The sequence below is a fragment of the Entelurus aequoreus genome, linkage group LG26 (assembly GCF_033978785.1).
Source record: "Entelurus aequoreus isolate RoL-2023_Sb linkage group LG26, RoL_Eaeq_v1.1, whole genome shotgun sequence".
Lineage (NCBI taxonomy): Eukaryota > Metazoa > Chordata > Actinopteri > Syngnathiformes > Syngnathidae > Entelurus > Entelurus aequoreus.
In genome coordinates this window covers 37,941,917-37,956,243 of record NC_084756.1, presented here as the reverse complement: position 1 = coordinate 37,956,243, position 14,327 = coordinate 37,941,917, and the positions used below count along the sequence as shown (strand labels likewise).

The window sequence follows — 14,327 nt, the reverse complement described above, 5'->3', positions numbered from 1 at the left end:
AGCTAATGTAGCTCAAAACCGTTAAAAGCTACCATGAAAAATGTTAACAGTACATTTGAAATGTCTGTAGTCCCTCATTATGATCATTTGCTTATTATTTATTCATTAGTTATACTGTATTATTAATGTGAAAAAATACATACATTTGGAATATTTGTCAAATTGATTCTGTTTTTCAACTGTTCTGTGTAACCGCTTGGAGGATTCCTTAAAATGTTCCAGTTCCTTTCACACATTTAAAAAAAAAACTTTAAAACTAATATCTTAGAAAAACATATCACTCTTGAATCAATACCAGTAGTTAGGGTTAACCCTAACCCTAACCCTATGATCAATGTTAATTACAAAACTAAATGTGGTACATAAATAATAATGGAAGTATAAGTGTTTTTATGTAGTATATTATTGGTACAAATGTTTAGCCAACATGTGTACAGTACAAGGTGTATTTATAATATGTTGTGTAAAGGAAATGTCATATTTCTAGCAAGCTCATCTTGTATTTGAGATTGTTTATAACAGTGTTTGTCAACCACTGTGCCGTGGCACACTAGCGTGCCGTGAGATATTGTCTGGTGTGCCGTGGGAAATTATGCAACTTCACCTAATTGGTCCAAAAAATATTATTTGCAAATCAATAATTATAATCTGCATTGCTTTGTAGAAGTCGGACCGGGGAGGCTTGACGCGTCGAGCCCTTATTGGTCCACTCAGGCCCCGCCCTCTATCCCGGAAGTGAACCCCCAGGACTGCTCCGCAGCAGTTCCGTCGCTATCCTTGGCGCCTGGCGGCTGCAGTTCGGCGCCTGAAAATGGACACTCTTAACAAACTCAAACAGTTTGACGCCTACCCCAAAACGCTGGAGGACTTTCGAGTGAAGACGTGGGGCGGCGCGACCGGTAAACTGCTTCCTTTTCGTCCCGTGCTAGAGGAGTTAGCTTGCTCGGCTAACAACAAAGCTAACCGGTCTCTCACTTACAGTCAATAAGATGTCTTTATGTCAATATTTAGAAGCTATTCAGACATTTGCACAGCAGACCTGTAAATATTTATGTCACTTCTATTGCCACTTGCTAAAAAAACCCTGACATGGCTACCAATTTGTACACTTGTGTGTGTGTTGCCCTGACAGTCTGTGTACTAACTTGTCTTTCTGAGGAACATTCACTTATTTCTACATCATATGACAAATTATTCTACATATTACCTAAGTACATATTATGTTTTCTGATGCAGGGTTAGCCCATACTTGCCAACCTTGAGACCTCAGAATTAGGGAGATATTCAAAAGGCCCGCTGGGTGTGTGTGTATATATATATATATATATATATATATATATATATATATATATATATATATATATATATATATATATATATATATATATATATATATATATATTAGGGCAGGGCGATATGGCCTTTTTTTAATATCTCGATATTTTTAGGCCATGTCACGATACACCATATATATGTGGATATTTTGCCTTAGCCTTGAATGAACACTTGATGCATATAATCACAGCAGTATGATGATTCTATGTGTCTACATTATAACATTCTTCTTCATACTGCATTAATATATGCTACTTTTAAACTTTCACGCAGAGAGGGAAATCACAACTAAGTCAATTTACCAAAACTGTATTTATTAAACAGTTATTAAGCAGTGGCACAAACATTCATGTCATTTCCAAACAGAAAGTGCAAGATTGTCACCATAAGCACAGACCATGGACAAAAAATATCCTCGCCTCAGATCCCACATCAGGGCAAGAAAAAACTCAACCCAATGGGATGACAATGAGAAACCTTGGAGGGGACAGCAGATGTGTTTTTTTTATATTAATAAAATCTATCAAGGGAGGGGGAGCAATTTTATTTAAAACTCTAAAGATGAGGCAAACAACCATGAATATCTTTAATTATCTAAATCCAAAGTATTATACTTACTTAAAATGTTACAATAATGATACTTTAGAGGCTTTTTGCATGTATTTTTTTAGAAATTGTGCTACTCTGTCCCCTAAAGTTGTGTACCGAATTTGGTTTTGATTCGTCTAAACACCCTTAAGTTAAAGTGGGTGTTTTGTAGAGTGTATTGGGCTGCATGAGAAATTTCAAGCCAGTCCAACTTAAGGGGTCAAACTTTGTGGTTAAACAACAGCATAGCGTGTTCATCAGATAAGTCAAATCACATGCAAGACAGTTGGGGTGCATGTCTTGAAGCTCTGTTTCTTAACCATAGGGCCAGGGCCCATCGTTGGGCCACGAGCACCCCTTCGAGGGCCGCCAAAAAATATCTGTTTCTCAGCTGTGGTCCCTTATGGGCCGCAGCGGTACTCAGTTGTAATGCACGTTCCCCCCACTTGTGGCAGTAATGACAATGTTAAACAAACGGAAGAAGTCTGGAGCTGAAGTCACAAGGAAGTTTTTTAGGTGCAAAAAATATGACTTATTTAGTGAAGCTGTATTTTCATTTGCACTTTAATTTTATTGACAGTTTAGTTAAGAAACATGCAGTATCTTATTGATTTTTTGTCAGTTATTTATGAGTCCCTTCTTATGCATTATATTTGTTTAGTACTTATTTTTATAATCAGCCTAATGTTTTGTTAAGTAGATAATCATCTTTGTGTTCAACACACAGCTCATAACATTTGACATATAATTACTGAATACGATTAGAATCAAGAGTAAGATTTCTAATTCAGTGTTAATATTTGAGTGACAATTTATCTTATTTTTTCACATGAATGCTGTTCTTTACCATTATTTATGCAGAATAAATCTTGTACTTTTTGTGTTGGATGATAAATACATGATGTATTTATGTCCTGAGAAGAAAGCGGTGTGTTGTTCTGACGTACATTCCATGATAATGAAGTTAAACAATAGCGTAATTTAAAAGAGTAGGAAAAAAGCATTTAATATTAAAACATGATATGCAATTTGTTTCAAACAATAAAACATTATTTACAGTTCTATTTACTTGTAGTTTGCTGGCTAACTAATCTTCAAATTGAACATGAATGCTAAACCGTATTGCCTCTTTTGGTCTAACGCAGACTTTTTCCATCTGTTATTCTACAGTGACAATCATCAGCGGCATCTTCATGTTAATCCTGTTCATTTCGGAGCTCCAGTACTATCTCACTAAAGAGGTGAGTGGGTGTGAAGAAAACTTGTTTTGCTGTGGCTCTGCGCCAAAATGTAGGGGGGAAATCCCTTAGGTCACTTATGTGAAGACTTGAAAGGTAACTGTTAGTCCAATCCAATCCACTTTATTTACGTATATAGCACATTTAAACAACAAAATGTTTCCAAAGTGCTGCACAACAATAGTAAGGAACGTAGCAGAATATGTTGAGAATTCCTCTACCAGACCAGTTTTTCTGGATGTTATGTAGTGTTTGACAAAGTGAGGTAATTTAGCTACTGCCACCGTGAACTAGGCCTGCACGATTTTGAGGAAAAAAACAAGGGATGTCCGATAATGGCTTTTTGCCGATATCCGATATTCCAATATTGTCCAACTCTTTAATTACCGATACCGATATCAACCGATATATGCAGTCGTGGAATTAACACATTATTATGCCTAATTTGGACAACCAGGTATGGTGAAGATAAGGTACTTTTAAAAAAAAAAAAGTAAAATAAGATAAATGAATTAAAAACATTTTCTTGAATAAAAAAGAAAGTACAACAATATAAAAACAGTTACATAGAAACTAGTAATTAATGAAAATTAGTAAAATTAACTGTTAAAGGTTAGTACTATTAGTGGACCAGCAGCACGCACAATCATGTGTGCTTACGGACTGTATCCCTTGCAGACTGTATTGATATATATTGATATATAATGTAGGAAGCAGAATATTAATAACAGAAAGAAACAACCCTTTTGTGTGAATGAGTGTAAATGGGGGAGGGAGGTTTTTTGGGTTGGTGCACTAATTGTAAGTGTATCTTGTGTTTTTTATGTGGATTTAATAAAAAAAATTTAAAAAACGATACCGATAATAAAAAAAACGATACCGATAATTTCCGATATTACATTTTAACGCATATATCGGCCGATAATATCGGCAGGCCGATATTATCGGACATCTCTTAAAAAAACCTAACCTGATTTTTCCCTCCAAAATTGCATTTGCGATTTTTATCTTTTATACATACAAATCCATGAAGTAACGAATGAAGGAAGACATGATACTTTTAGACTGTCAATCAACATATTCTTGTCTCAAGGTTTAAACACAAAATGTAATAATTTACTGAAAAAAATATTTGACTTTATGCAGACAGACTCGAAGCCTTTGTCTACAATACATCATGCTCTAAAACTTAAGAAATGACCGATAACAATACAGTGTTTATTAACTTATTGTAATCATAATAAATATATATATTTTTTCATTACTGTAGAATTGTTTACCATTGTACTGTGATTGGAAGGTGAATAACTTTGTTATGCCAAAAAATTACACAAACACTCAAATAAAATTAACTCATCTGTCTTTAAGCAAAAATTGTACTTAAACAGATGTTAAACATCTCAAAGTGCATTTTTTCCAAGTTAAAAAAACTACGCCGTGTTGTCTTTTTTCCGGTTGCCATCACGGCATTCTCGCTCGTTCGTCCATGTTGATGGGCTCATTCTGCCCATCCGATTTGAAGCTGAAATAACGGGACATTTGGCTTTGTAATAATATTTTTTCCTCTTAATCTGTGTTACTTTGCGGAACCTCTCACTAGTGAGTCGCGAGGCTCCCTGTCGTGCTTCCTGTGTGTGTAAGCTGGCACTCTTGCTCTGCGCCCACCAAGACAAAGACTTGTGAATGACTGAGAAGAGGGCTCACTCTGTTTATGTAATTCTACTGTTAAATAAACACGCTTAGGTGCTGAGAGCGTTGCAGAAAGTGAGACTTCTTTCTCTTTCTCCCTGTTTGCCTGAGAAGACATAAACACACGGACGTAACAGTTTATCGATGCCGGCAAAGTATTTCGACTCCATTTCAATATTATTGTTCGATTGATTGACTGACTTGGACACTTTTTCTGCAGGCGAGCTACTTTTCAATTGACCAAGTTGAGGGGATTTACCTCATTCATATATATATAATTTATATTTATTTATTTATGAAAGAGATGTTTTTGTTAACAAGTTAAAGGTGTTTAATAATAATCAGTGTTTCCCATAAACAGCCAAGATACCTGTGGCGGTGGGGGCGTGGCTATGGGCGTGGTCACCATGACATCATCGAGTAATTTGCATAATTTACTACAATATGATTTTCTCTAAATAGGCTCAAAAAATGTATACCTACTAATTAATAACAGTTTTGTTTTAAACGTCCATCCATCCATCCATTTTACAATATAATTACAACACTTTATGTACATATTTATATACAGATTTGAACAATAAGTTATTCACTGAAATATATTTATTAATTGTGGTTCTTACAAAAAATATATCTTATAAAATATAAAAGCTAAAATGTCTCTTAAAGCTCTGCCCCTTTAATTAGTGCATACTAAATAATTTAACTTTAGCCTACTACTACAACCATATTATTTAGCAGCAACATAAAGTGAAACAGAGGCAGAGGTGTCCTGCCACAGTCAGTAACAAATAAACAGAAAACAGTAGTGGTCAAATACAAATAAGGCAACAAGAGAAGTATCGTACACTTCTCTTTTGTAAAGTAAATCTGAACAGCCTATATGGGCATCTACATCAACTATATGATTTGCCTGAGAAGCTGGACAGGACAAAACAAAAACAAAATTATTATTTTTTAAAATTTTTTTAATTTGTGGCGGACGTAATTCTTTCGTGGCGGGCCGCCACAAATAAATGAATGTGTGGGAAACACTGACAATACAAGCATGTTTAACACATATAGATTCCTTTCTTTCATGCAGACAAGAATATAAGTTGGTGTATTACCTAGGAGTGTCACGGTACACAAAAATTTCGGTTCGGTACGTACCTCGGTTTAGAGGTCACGGTTCGGTTCATTTTCGGTACAGTAAGAAAACAACAAAATATACATTTTTTGGTTATTTCCCAAATTTGTAAACAATGGCTTTATCCTTTTAACATTGGGAACACTATAATAATTCTGCCCGCGTTAATCAACCTTAAACTGCCTCAAGTTGTTGCTCAGATTAAATAAAATGACAAAACTTTTCTTCTACATATAAAAAGTGCAACATTAAACAGTTTCAAGTCAACTCATCATGCTTAATTTATTACAGCATTTGGGAAGCCTGTAGTTGATTTTTATTATGCAAATGTTATATTTTTATCAACATGTGATAGCAGGGACCCTGCCATTCAAAACTAGGCTGCCGCCTTACTAATGATTAATGTAACTATAGCTGAAAAAATGGTACAATAACAATAGGAGAGACTATTCATCCCTGAACACCATGGAGTTCATGTAGGCTTAAAGGCCTACTGAAATGCGATTTTCTTATTTAAACGGGGATAGCAGGTCCATTCTATGTGTCATACTTGATCATTTCGCGATATTGCCATATTTTTGCTGAAAGGATTTAGTAGAGAACATCGACGATAAAGTTTGCAACTTTTGGTCGCTGATAAAAAAGCCTTGCCTGTACCGGGAGTAGCAGACGATATGCGTGTGACGTCACAGGTTGTGGAGCTCCTCACATCTGCACATTGTTTACAATCATGGCCACCAGCAGCGAGAGCGATTCGGACCGAGAAAGCGACGATTTCCCCATTAATTTAAGCGAGGATGAAAGATTTGTGGATGAGGAAAGTGAGAGTGAAGAACTAGAGGGCAGTGGAAGCGGTTCAGATAGGGAAGATGCTGTGAGAGGCGGGTGGGACCTGATATTCAGCTGGGAATGACTAAAACAGTAAATAAATACAAGACATATATATATATACTCTATTAGCCACAACACAACCAGGCTTATATTTAATATGCCACAAATGAATCCTGCATAACAAACACCTCCCCCCTCCCGTCCATATAACCCGCCAATACAAATCAAACACCCGCACAACACACTGAATCCCACAGCCCAAAGTACCGTTCACCTCCCCAAAGTTCATACAGCACATATATTTCTCCAAAGTTACGTACGTGACATGCACATAGCGGCACGCACGTACGGGCAAGCGATCAAATGTTTGGTAGCCGCAACTGCGTACTGCGTTACACATACAAATTAAACAAAATGCTTATGGCAACATTCTGTTTGCGTACTAACGGTATCGCGTCTGCGTATCCAACTCAAAGTCCTCCTGGTAAGAGTCTCTGTTGTCCAAGTTCTCCACAGGCCAATGGTAAAGCTTGACTGTCATCTTTCGGGAATGTAAACAATGAAACACCGGCTATGTTTGTGTTGCTGCAGCCGGCCGAAACACACCGCTTCCCACCTACAGCTTTCTGCTTTGCTGTCTCCATTGTTCATTGAACAAATTGCAAAAGATTCACCAACACAAATGTCCAGAATACTGTGGAATTTTGCCATGAAAACAGACGACTTAATAGCTGGCCACAATGCTGTCCCAAAATGTCCTCTACAATCCGTGACGGCAGACGCAGGCGTCATCATACCGAGACGTTTTCAGCAGGATATTTCGTGCAAAATTTAAAATTGCACTTTAGTAATCTAACCCGGCCGTATTGGCATGTGTTGCAATGTTAAGATTTCATCATTGATGTATAAACTATCAGACTGTGTGGTCGGTAGTAGTGGCTTTCAGTAGGCCTTTAATGATGCAGTTACATTATTATATCAACTATCAGAGACAGAAACTCTTCATTTAACATAATGTCCTGCTTCAACACAGCTCAATCAACACAGAAAAAGGTAAAGTGAAATAACAGACAGACAGGGCTTTGCTGTCCATAACACACACACACGCACACACACGCACACACACGCACACACACACACACACACACACAGCAAAATGAGCTAATGACGTGAGGCTCAACAATTCTGATTGGCGAACATGTCTGTCACTCAAATGCCAGTGACGGCGGAGAAAACAAAAAAACCTCAGACTTTTTGAGGTTCTTTATCGCACTAGTTAAAACCTCGATGCCGATTAATCGTGCGGCCCTACCGTGAACCATATTTAAACCATAAATCAAGAGGTGGAACATCATTTCCTCTTGTTTTCCCGCAGGTTCATCCCGAGCTGTATGTGGACACGTCCCGAGGAGACAAGCTGAAAATCAACATAGACGTCATCTTCCCTCACATGCCTTGCGCCTGTGAGTAACGCCCACACCCTCCTGACATGTTTCTTTTTCAAACACTATGATGATGCCTTCCTTCTTGTCAGATCTTAGCATCGATGCTATGGACGTGGCCGGCGAGCAGCAGCTTGACGTGGAACACAACCTCTTCAAGCAGCGGCTGGACAAAGAACTTCAGCCAGTCACCCAGGAGGCCGAGAGACACGGTAAATGTATGACCTTTCAGAGTTTCCCCCAGATGGCCAATATACAGTTGTGCTCATAAGTTTACATACCCAGGGAGAATTTATGATTTCTTGGCCATTCTTTAGAGAAAATGAATGATAACACAAAAAACTTTCTTCCACTCATGGTTAATGGTTGGGTGAAGCTGTTTATTGGCAAACAACTGTGTTTACTCTTTTCAAATCAAAATGACAAAAGAAAGTACTCAAACGACCCTGATCAAAAATGTACATACCCCAGTTGTTAATACCGTGTATTGCCCCCTTTAACATCAATGACAGCTTGAAGTCTTCTGTGGTAGTTGTGGGTAAGGTTCTTTATTTTCTCAGATGGCAAAGCTGCCCATTCTCCGTGGCAAAAAGCCTCCAGTTCCTGTAAGTTCTTGGGCTGTCTTGCATGAACTGCACGTTTGAGATCTCCCCAGAGTGGCTCAATGATATTGAGGTCAGGAGATTGAGATGGCCACTCCAGAACCTTCACTTTGTTCTGCTGTAGCCAATGACAGGTCGACTTGGCCTTGTGTTTTGGATCATTGTCATGTTGCAGTGTTTCCCATAAACTGCCAAGATACCTGTGGCGGTGTGGCTATGGGCGTGGTCACCATGACATCATCGAGTAATTTGCATAATTTACTACAATGATATGATTTTCTCTAAAAAAGCTAAAAAAATGTATACCTAATTAATACTAATTAATAATAACAGTTTTGTTTTAAACGTCCATCCATCCATCCATTTTACAATATAATTACAACACTTTATGTACATATTTATATACAGATTTGAACAATAAGTTATTCACTGAAATATATTTATTAATTGTGGTTCTTACAAAAAATATATCTTATTAAATATAAAAGCTAAAATGTCTCTTAAAGCTCTGCCCCTTTAATTAGTGCATACTAAATAATTTAACTTTAGCCTTCTACTACAACCATATTATTTACCAGCAACATAAAGTGAAACAGAGGCAGAGGTGTCCTGCCACAGTCAGTAACAAAGAAACAGAAAACAGTAGTGGTCAAATACAAATAAGGCAACAAGAGAAGTATCTTACACTTCTCTTTTGTAAAGTAAATCTGAACAGCCTACATGGGCATCTACATCAACTATATGATTTGCCTGAGAAGCTGGACAGGAACTCAAAAAAAAAAAAAAAAAAAAAAAATATTTGTGGCGGACGTATTTCTTTCGTGGCGGGCCGCCACAAATAAATGAATGTGTGGGAAACACTGTGTTGGAATGTCCAAAAACGTCCTATGCGCAACTTCCGGGCTGATGAGTGCAAATTTTCCTCCGGTATTTTCTGATAACATGCTGCATTCATCTTGCCATCAATTTAGGCCAACTTTCCTATGCCTTTGTAGCTCACACATCCCCAAAACATCAGTGATCCACCTCCGTGTTTCACAGTAGGAATGGTGTTCCTTTCATCATAGGCCTTGTTGACTCCTCTCCAAATGTAACGTTTATGCTTGTGGCCAAAAAGTTCAATTTTGGTCTCATCACTCCAAATTACTTTGTTCCAGAAGTTATGAGGCTTGTCTCTGTGCTGTTTGCCTAAGCGGGATACTTTGTGACATTTGCGCAGAAATGTCTTTCTTCTGGCGACTTGACCATGCAGCCCATTTTTCTTCAAGTGCCTCCTTATTGTGCATCTTGAAACAGCCACACCACCATTTTTCAGGGAGTCCTGTATTTCAGCTGAAGTTATTTGTAGATTTTTCTTTGCATCTCGAACAATTTTCCTGGCAGTTGTGGCTGAAATCTTCGCTGGTCTACCTGACCGTGGTTTGGTTTCAACAGAATCCCTCATTTTCCACTTCTTAATCAGCGTTTGAACACTGCTGATTGGCATTCTCAATTCCTTGGATATCTTTTTATATATAGGTTTTAGGGTTGCAACAACTAATCGATTAAATAGATTAAAATCGATTTATAAAAATAGTTGGCGATTAATTTAGTCATCGATTCGTTGGATCTATGCTATGCGCAGGGGCAATTTTTGTATTTTGTATTTTTTTTAATTTTTTATATACTGCAATATGTACAAACAGCTGAAAAACAATAATCAAAATAAGTATGGTGTCAGTATGCTGTTTTTTTCCCCAATAAAATACTGGAAAGGATAGAAATGTATTTTGTCTCTTTTATCCGATTATTAATCGAAGTAATAATCGACAGATTAATCGATCATCAAATTAATCGTTAGTTGCAGCCCTAATAGGTTTTTGTGTTATCATTCATATTCTCTGAAGAATGGCCAAGAAATTATAAATTCTCCCAGGGTATGTAAACTTATGAGCACAACTGTACATGTGGCGGTGGGGGCGTGGCCAATATGACGTCATCATACATACGACGTCATGATTAATTTAATCAACAATGATGCATATATTTTTTAAAAGACTAAAATGATACATATCTAAAAGCAAATCTGTGTTATTAGCGTTAACATATTTGTTCTTATATTATATCGTTTTGCTCTATTTTTCAATTGTTGCTGCTTATTATACAATGTAACACAGGCTACGCTATATTCTGCCCTTCCCGAATGTTGTAATTTAGTTTGTTGAATCTGTAAACAGTCCTTTGAATTGGAGATAAGAAAACAATAACTTGAGGTGGTTTATTGATATTCTCCACAATGAAAGTAAAACTAAGCACACAAAAGAAAGTACATCAATATACACATGAAGTGCACATACATATAGGAATCATGCTAAGTTAATAATACAGTTTGGAACATACCGAAAAAAGCAATACAATTATACAGTATGAAGGTTGGCTATAATGCCGTTAGCTTAATGCTAACATATAATGGACCAGCTCATGGACAGGCTAATAAAAATTAGCAAGGCCAATCGCAGGACAGACATTGAAAATCATTCACACTCGCATTCATACCTTGTGGACAAATTACAGTTTCCAATGAAACTAATAAGCATATTTTTTGGAATGTAGAAGGAAGCTGGAGTACCCGGAGAAAACCCACACACACACTGGGGAGGTCATGCCAACTCCACACACACAGATGTCCAAACGATGATTTGAAGAAGCACACGGTGTCTCCATTACTATTCATAGTAAAGTCAAAATTAGGGTAGTTTTCACAGACCTGGGGCCGTACTTATCAAGCTTCTTAGAATTACTCCTAAGAAGTCTGCTAAGAGTTGACTTAAGAGTAAATAAATTCTTCGCTGAAAGCTGCACTTAAAAGTTACTTATCAAGCGTCTTACTCACACTTTCAGCGAAGTGTAGGACTGAATCTTAAGTGTCACTCAGAGCTGAGTTACGACATTACTATGTGCCGTAAACGGAATTTTAGGTGACGTCATTTCTGTGTCCATAGAAATGACCAATCACGGAAGGGAATCCGTTGTCTAAGAATAAAGAAATATCTTGGAAATATTTAAGTGGACAATGGGAGTGTATATTTTGACAATAAACTACAAAACAATACAAAACAAACTAGTCCCCGCCGGCACTCACGCTACCGCTCCCTCTCTTCTATCGCCCACACACTCACTGACGTCACTCACCTCACGGCCACACACATACGCTACTGTCATAACATTTTCTTTCCAATTCATTAATTAGGCAACTAATTTGAAACTGGTGTGGGTGGCTCTATATATACTAGCCCACTGCAGCCACATGCAGAAATCAACAAGGAATCGAAAAGTATTAAATTTGTGACAGAAATAATATCCGCTCTGTCTAAACGATACCGTTTGATCAGCTGCTCGTCATCAAAAAAAACCCAACATTGTTCCGTTCCCTGAACGTTCACGCACGTCTCTCTCGCCTCAGTTCTATCCCCTGCTGGCAACTCCTAACCACTTAAGACACCTCTGAAGGTCTCTTAAATATCGTGGAGAGTAGGAGTGATTCTTAGACTTAAGAACGTTGATAAAAAGCTTTTATTCTTAAGTTTGAGAGTAGGACTAAATTTCGCAAATTCTCAGGACTTAAGTGTAAAATGGCACTCTAAGAAGCTTGATAAGTACGGCCCCTGAACAAGAAATGCCCTAACTTGAAATGCCTTTCTACTGCGCGCCAAACTCCAGTGCGCGACCAGCTGCAGTGCTTATGCTGACAGGCGATTCAGATGCACGTTTTTCAAAATAAAGCATAGAGGAACATTTTTATATTTGCGATGTTTTTCAAACCAATCGTGGCCAATAATGCTTAAATAAAATATATCCATTCATACAATATATTACCGTATTTTTCGGAGGATAAGTCGCTCCGGAGTATAAGTCGCACCGGCCGAAAATGCATAATAAAGAAGGAAAAAAACATATATAAGTCGCACTGGAGTATAAGTTGCATTTTTGGGGGAAATTTATTTGATAAAAGCCAACACCAAGAATAGACATTTGAAAGGCAATTTAAAATAAATAAAGAATAGTGAACAACAGGCTGAATAAGTGTACGTTATATGAGGCATAAATAACCAACTGAGAAGGTGCCTGGTATGTTAACGTAACATATTATGGTAAGAGTCATTCAAATAACTATAACATATAGAACATGCTATACATTTACCAAACAATCTGTCACACCTAATCGCTAAATACCATGAAATCTTATACGTCTAGTCTCTTACGTGAATGAGATCAATAATATTATTTGATATTTTACGGTAATGTGTTAATAATTTCACTCATAAGTCGCTCCTGAGTATAAGTCGCACCCCCGGCCAAACTATGAAAAAAACTGCGACTTATAGTCCGAAAAATACGGTACTTAAATGTGTTTCATCAAAAAAACCTCATTTTTAAGTACTGGCAGTTTTTATTTTGCCATGGCGATGCCCCACGATCAAGTACAATAATGGAAAAACCCTGCCTTTAACCATCTCCTCGAGCCTTTTTTAGAGGCAGTCATGTATTATTGAAAATAACATGTTTACTTAATTTTGTCTCTTTTAAACCATTTTAACCTGCTTTCATGTACAGTTCTTTTTAAAACTGGAGCGTCTCTATTGGTTGCCTGAACACAGATGCAGGCTACAAAGTGCTACAAATTCTGATCCATGGTTTGAGTTTATTTCGAACATGCATACAGTTACAACATGATACATCACAATTTCCAGTTTCTCTGTTCAAAAAGAAGTAGGAAGAAGCAGAGCTTAAAGGCCTACTGAAAGCCACTACTACCGACCACGCAGTCTGATAGTTTATATATCAATGATGATCTTAACATTGCAACACATGCCAATACGGCCGGGTTAACTTATAAAGTGACATTTTAAATTTTCCGCTAAACTTCCGGTTCGAAACGCCTCTGAGGATGACGTATGCGCGTGACGTCAATCATTGAAACGGAAGTATTCGGACACCATTGAAGCCAATACGAAATAGCTCTGTTTTCATCTCATTATTCCACAGTATTCTGGACATCTGTGTTGGTGAATCTGTTGCAATTTGTTCATTGCATTATGGAGAAAGAAGCTAAGCAAGCAAAGAAGAAAGTTGTCGGTGCGAAGCGTCTATTTTGCGAGGGAAGTCAGCAGCAACACGTACACAGCCGGCGCTTCTTTGTTTACATTCCCGAAAGATGCAGTCAAGATGGAAGGACTCGGACAACAGAGACTCTTACCAGGAGGACTTTGATTTGGATACACAGTTGCGATAACGTGAGTACACAGCTGCGCTTCCAAACATTTGATAGCTTGCTATAACTAGCTCGAGCTAGTAGCTAGGAGCTAGCATTAGGATTAATTTGTGGCATATTAAATATAAGCCTGGTTGTGTTGTGGCTAATAGAGTATATATATGTCTTGTGTTTATTTACTGTTGTAGTCATTCCCAGCTGAATATCAGGTCACCCCCGCGC

At 37.5% G+C, this 14,327-nt stretch overlaps 1 protein-coding gene across 3 annotated transcripts in view; it reads left to right on the top strand.

Annotated features, from left to right (window-relative positions):
* Nucleotides 1-711: 711 nt before the first annotated feature.
* The window catches only part of ergic3 (ERGIC and golgi 3), a 41,520-nt gene continuing 27,904 nt past the window's right edge, over nucleotides 712-14,327 (top strand). For all 3 annotated transcript variants that reach the window (XR_009824699.1, XM_062038083.1, XM_062038082.1), the window contains exons 1-4: nucleotides 712-899; nucleotides 3,094-3,164; nucleotides 8,186-8,273; nucleotides 8,345-8,464. Coding sequence is in view for 2 of the 3 variants with exons in the window: in XM_062038083.1 (XP_061894067.1) it covers nucleotides 812-899; nucleotides 3,094-3,164; nucleotides 8,186-8,273; nucleotides 8,345-8,464 (367 nt within the window). In the remaining variant the exon portion in view is untranslated. The remainder of the gene's footprint in view (nucleotides 900-3,093; nucleotides 3,165-8,185; nucleotides 8,274-8,344; nucleotides 8,465-14,327) is intronic.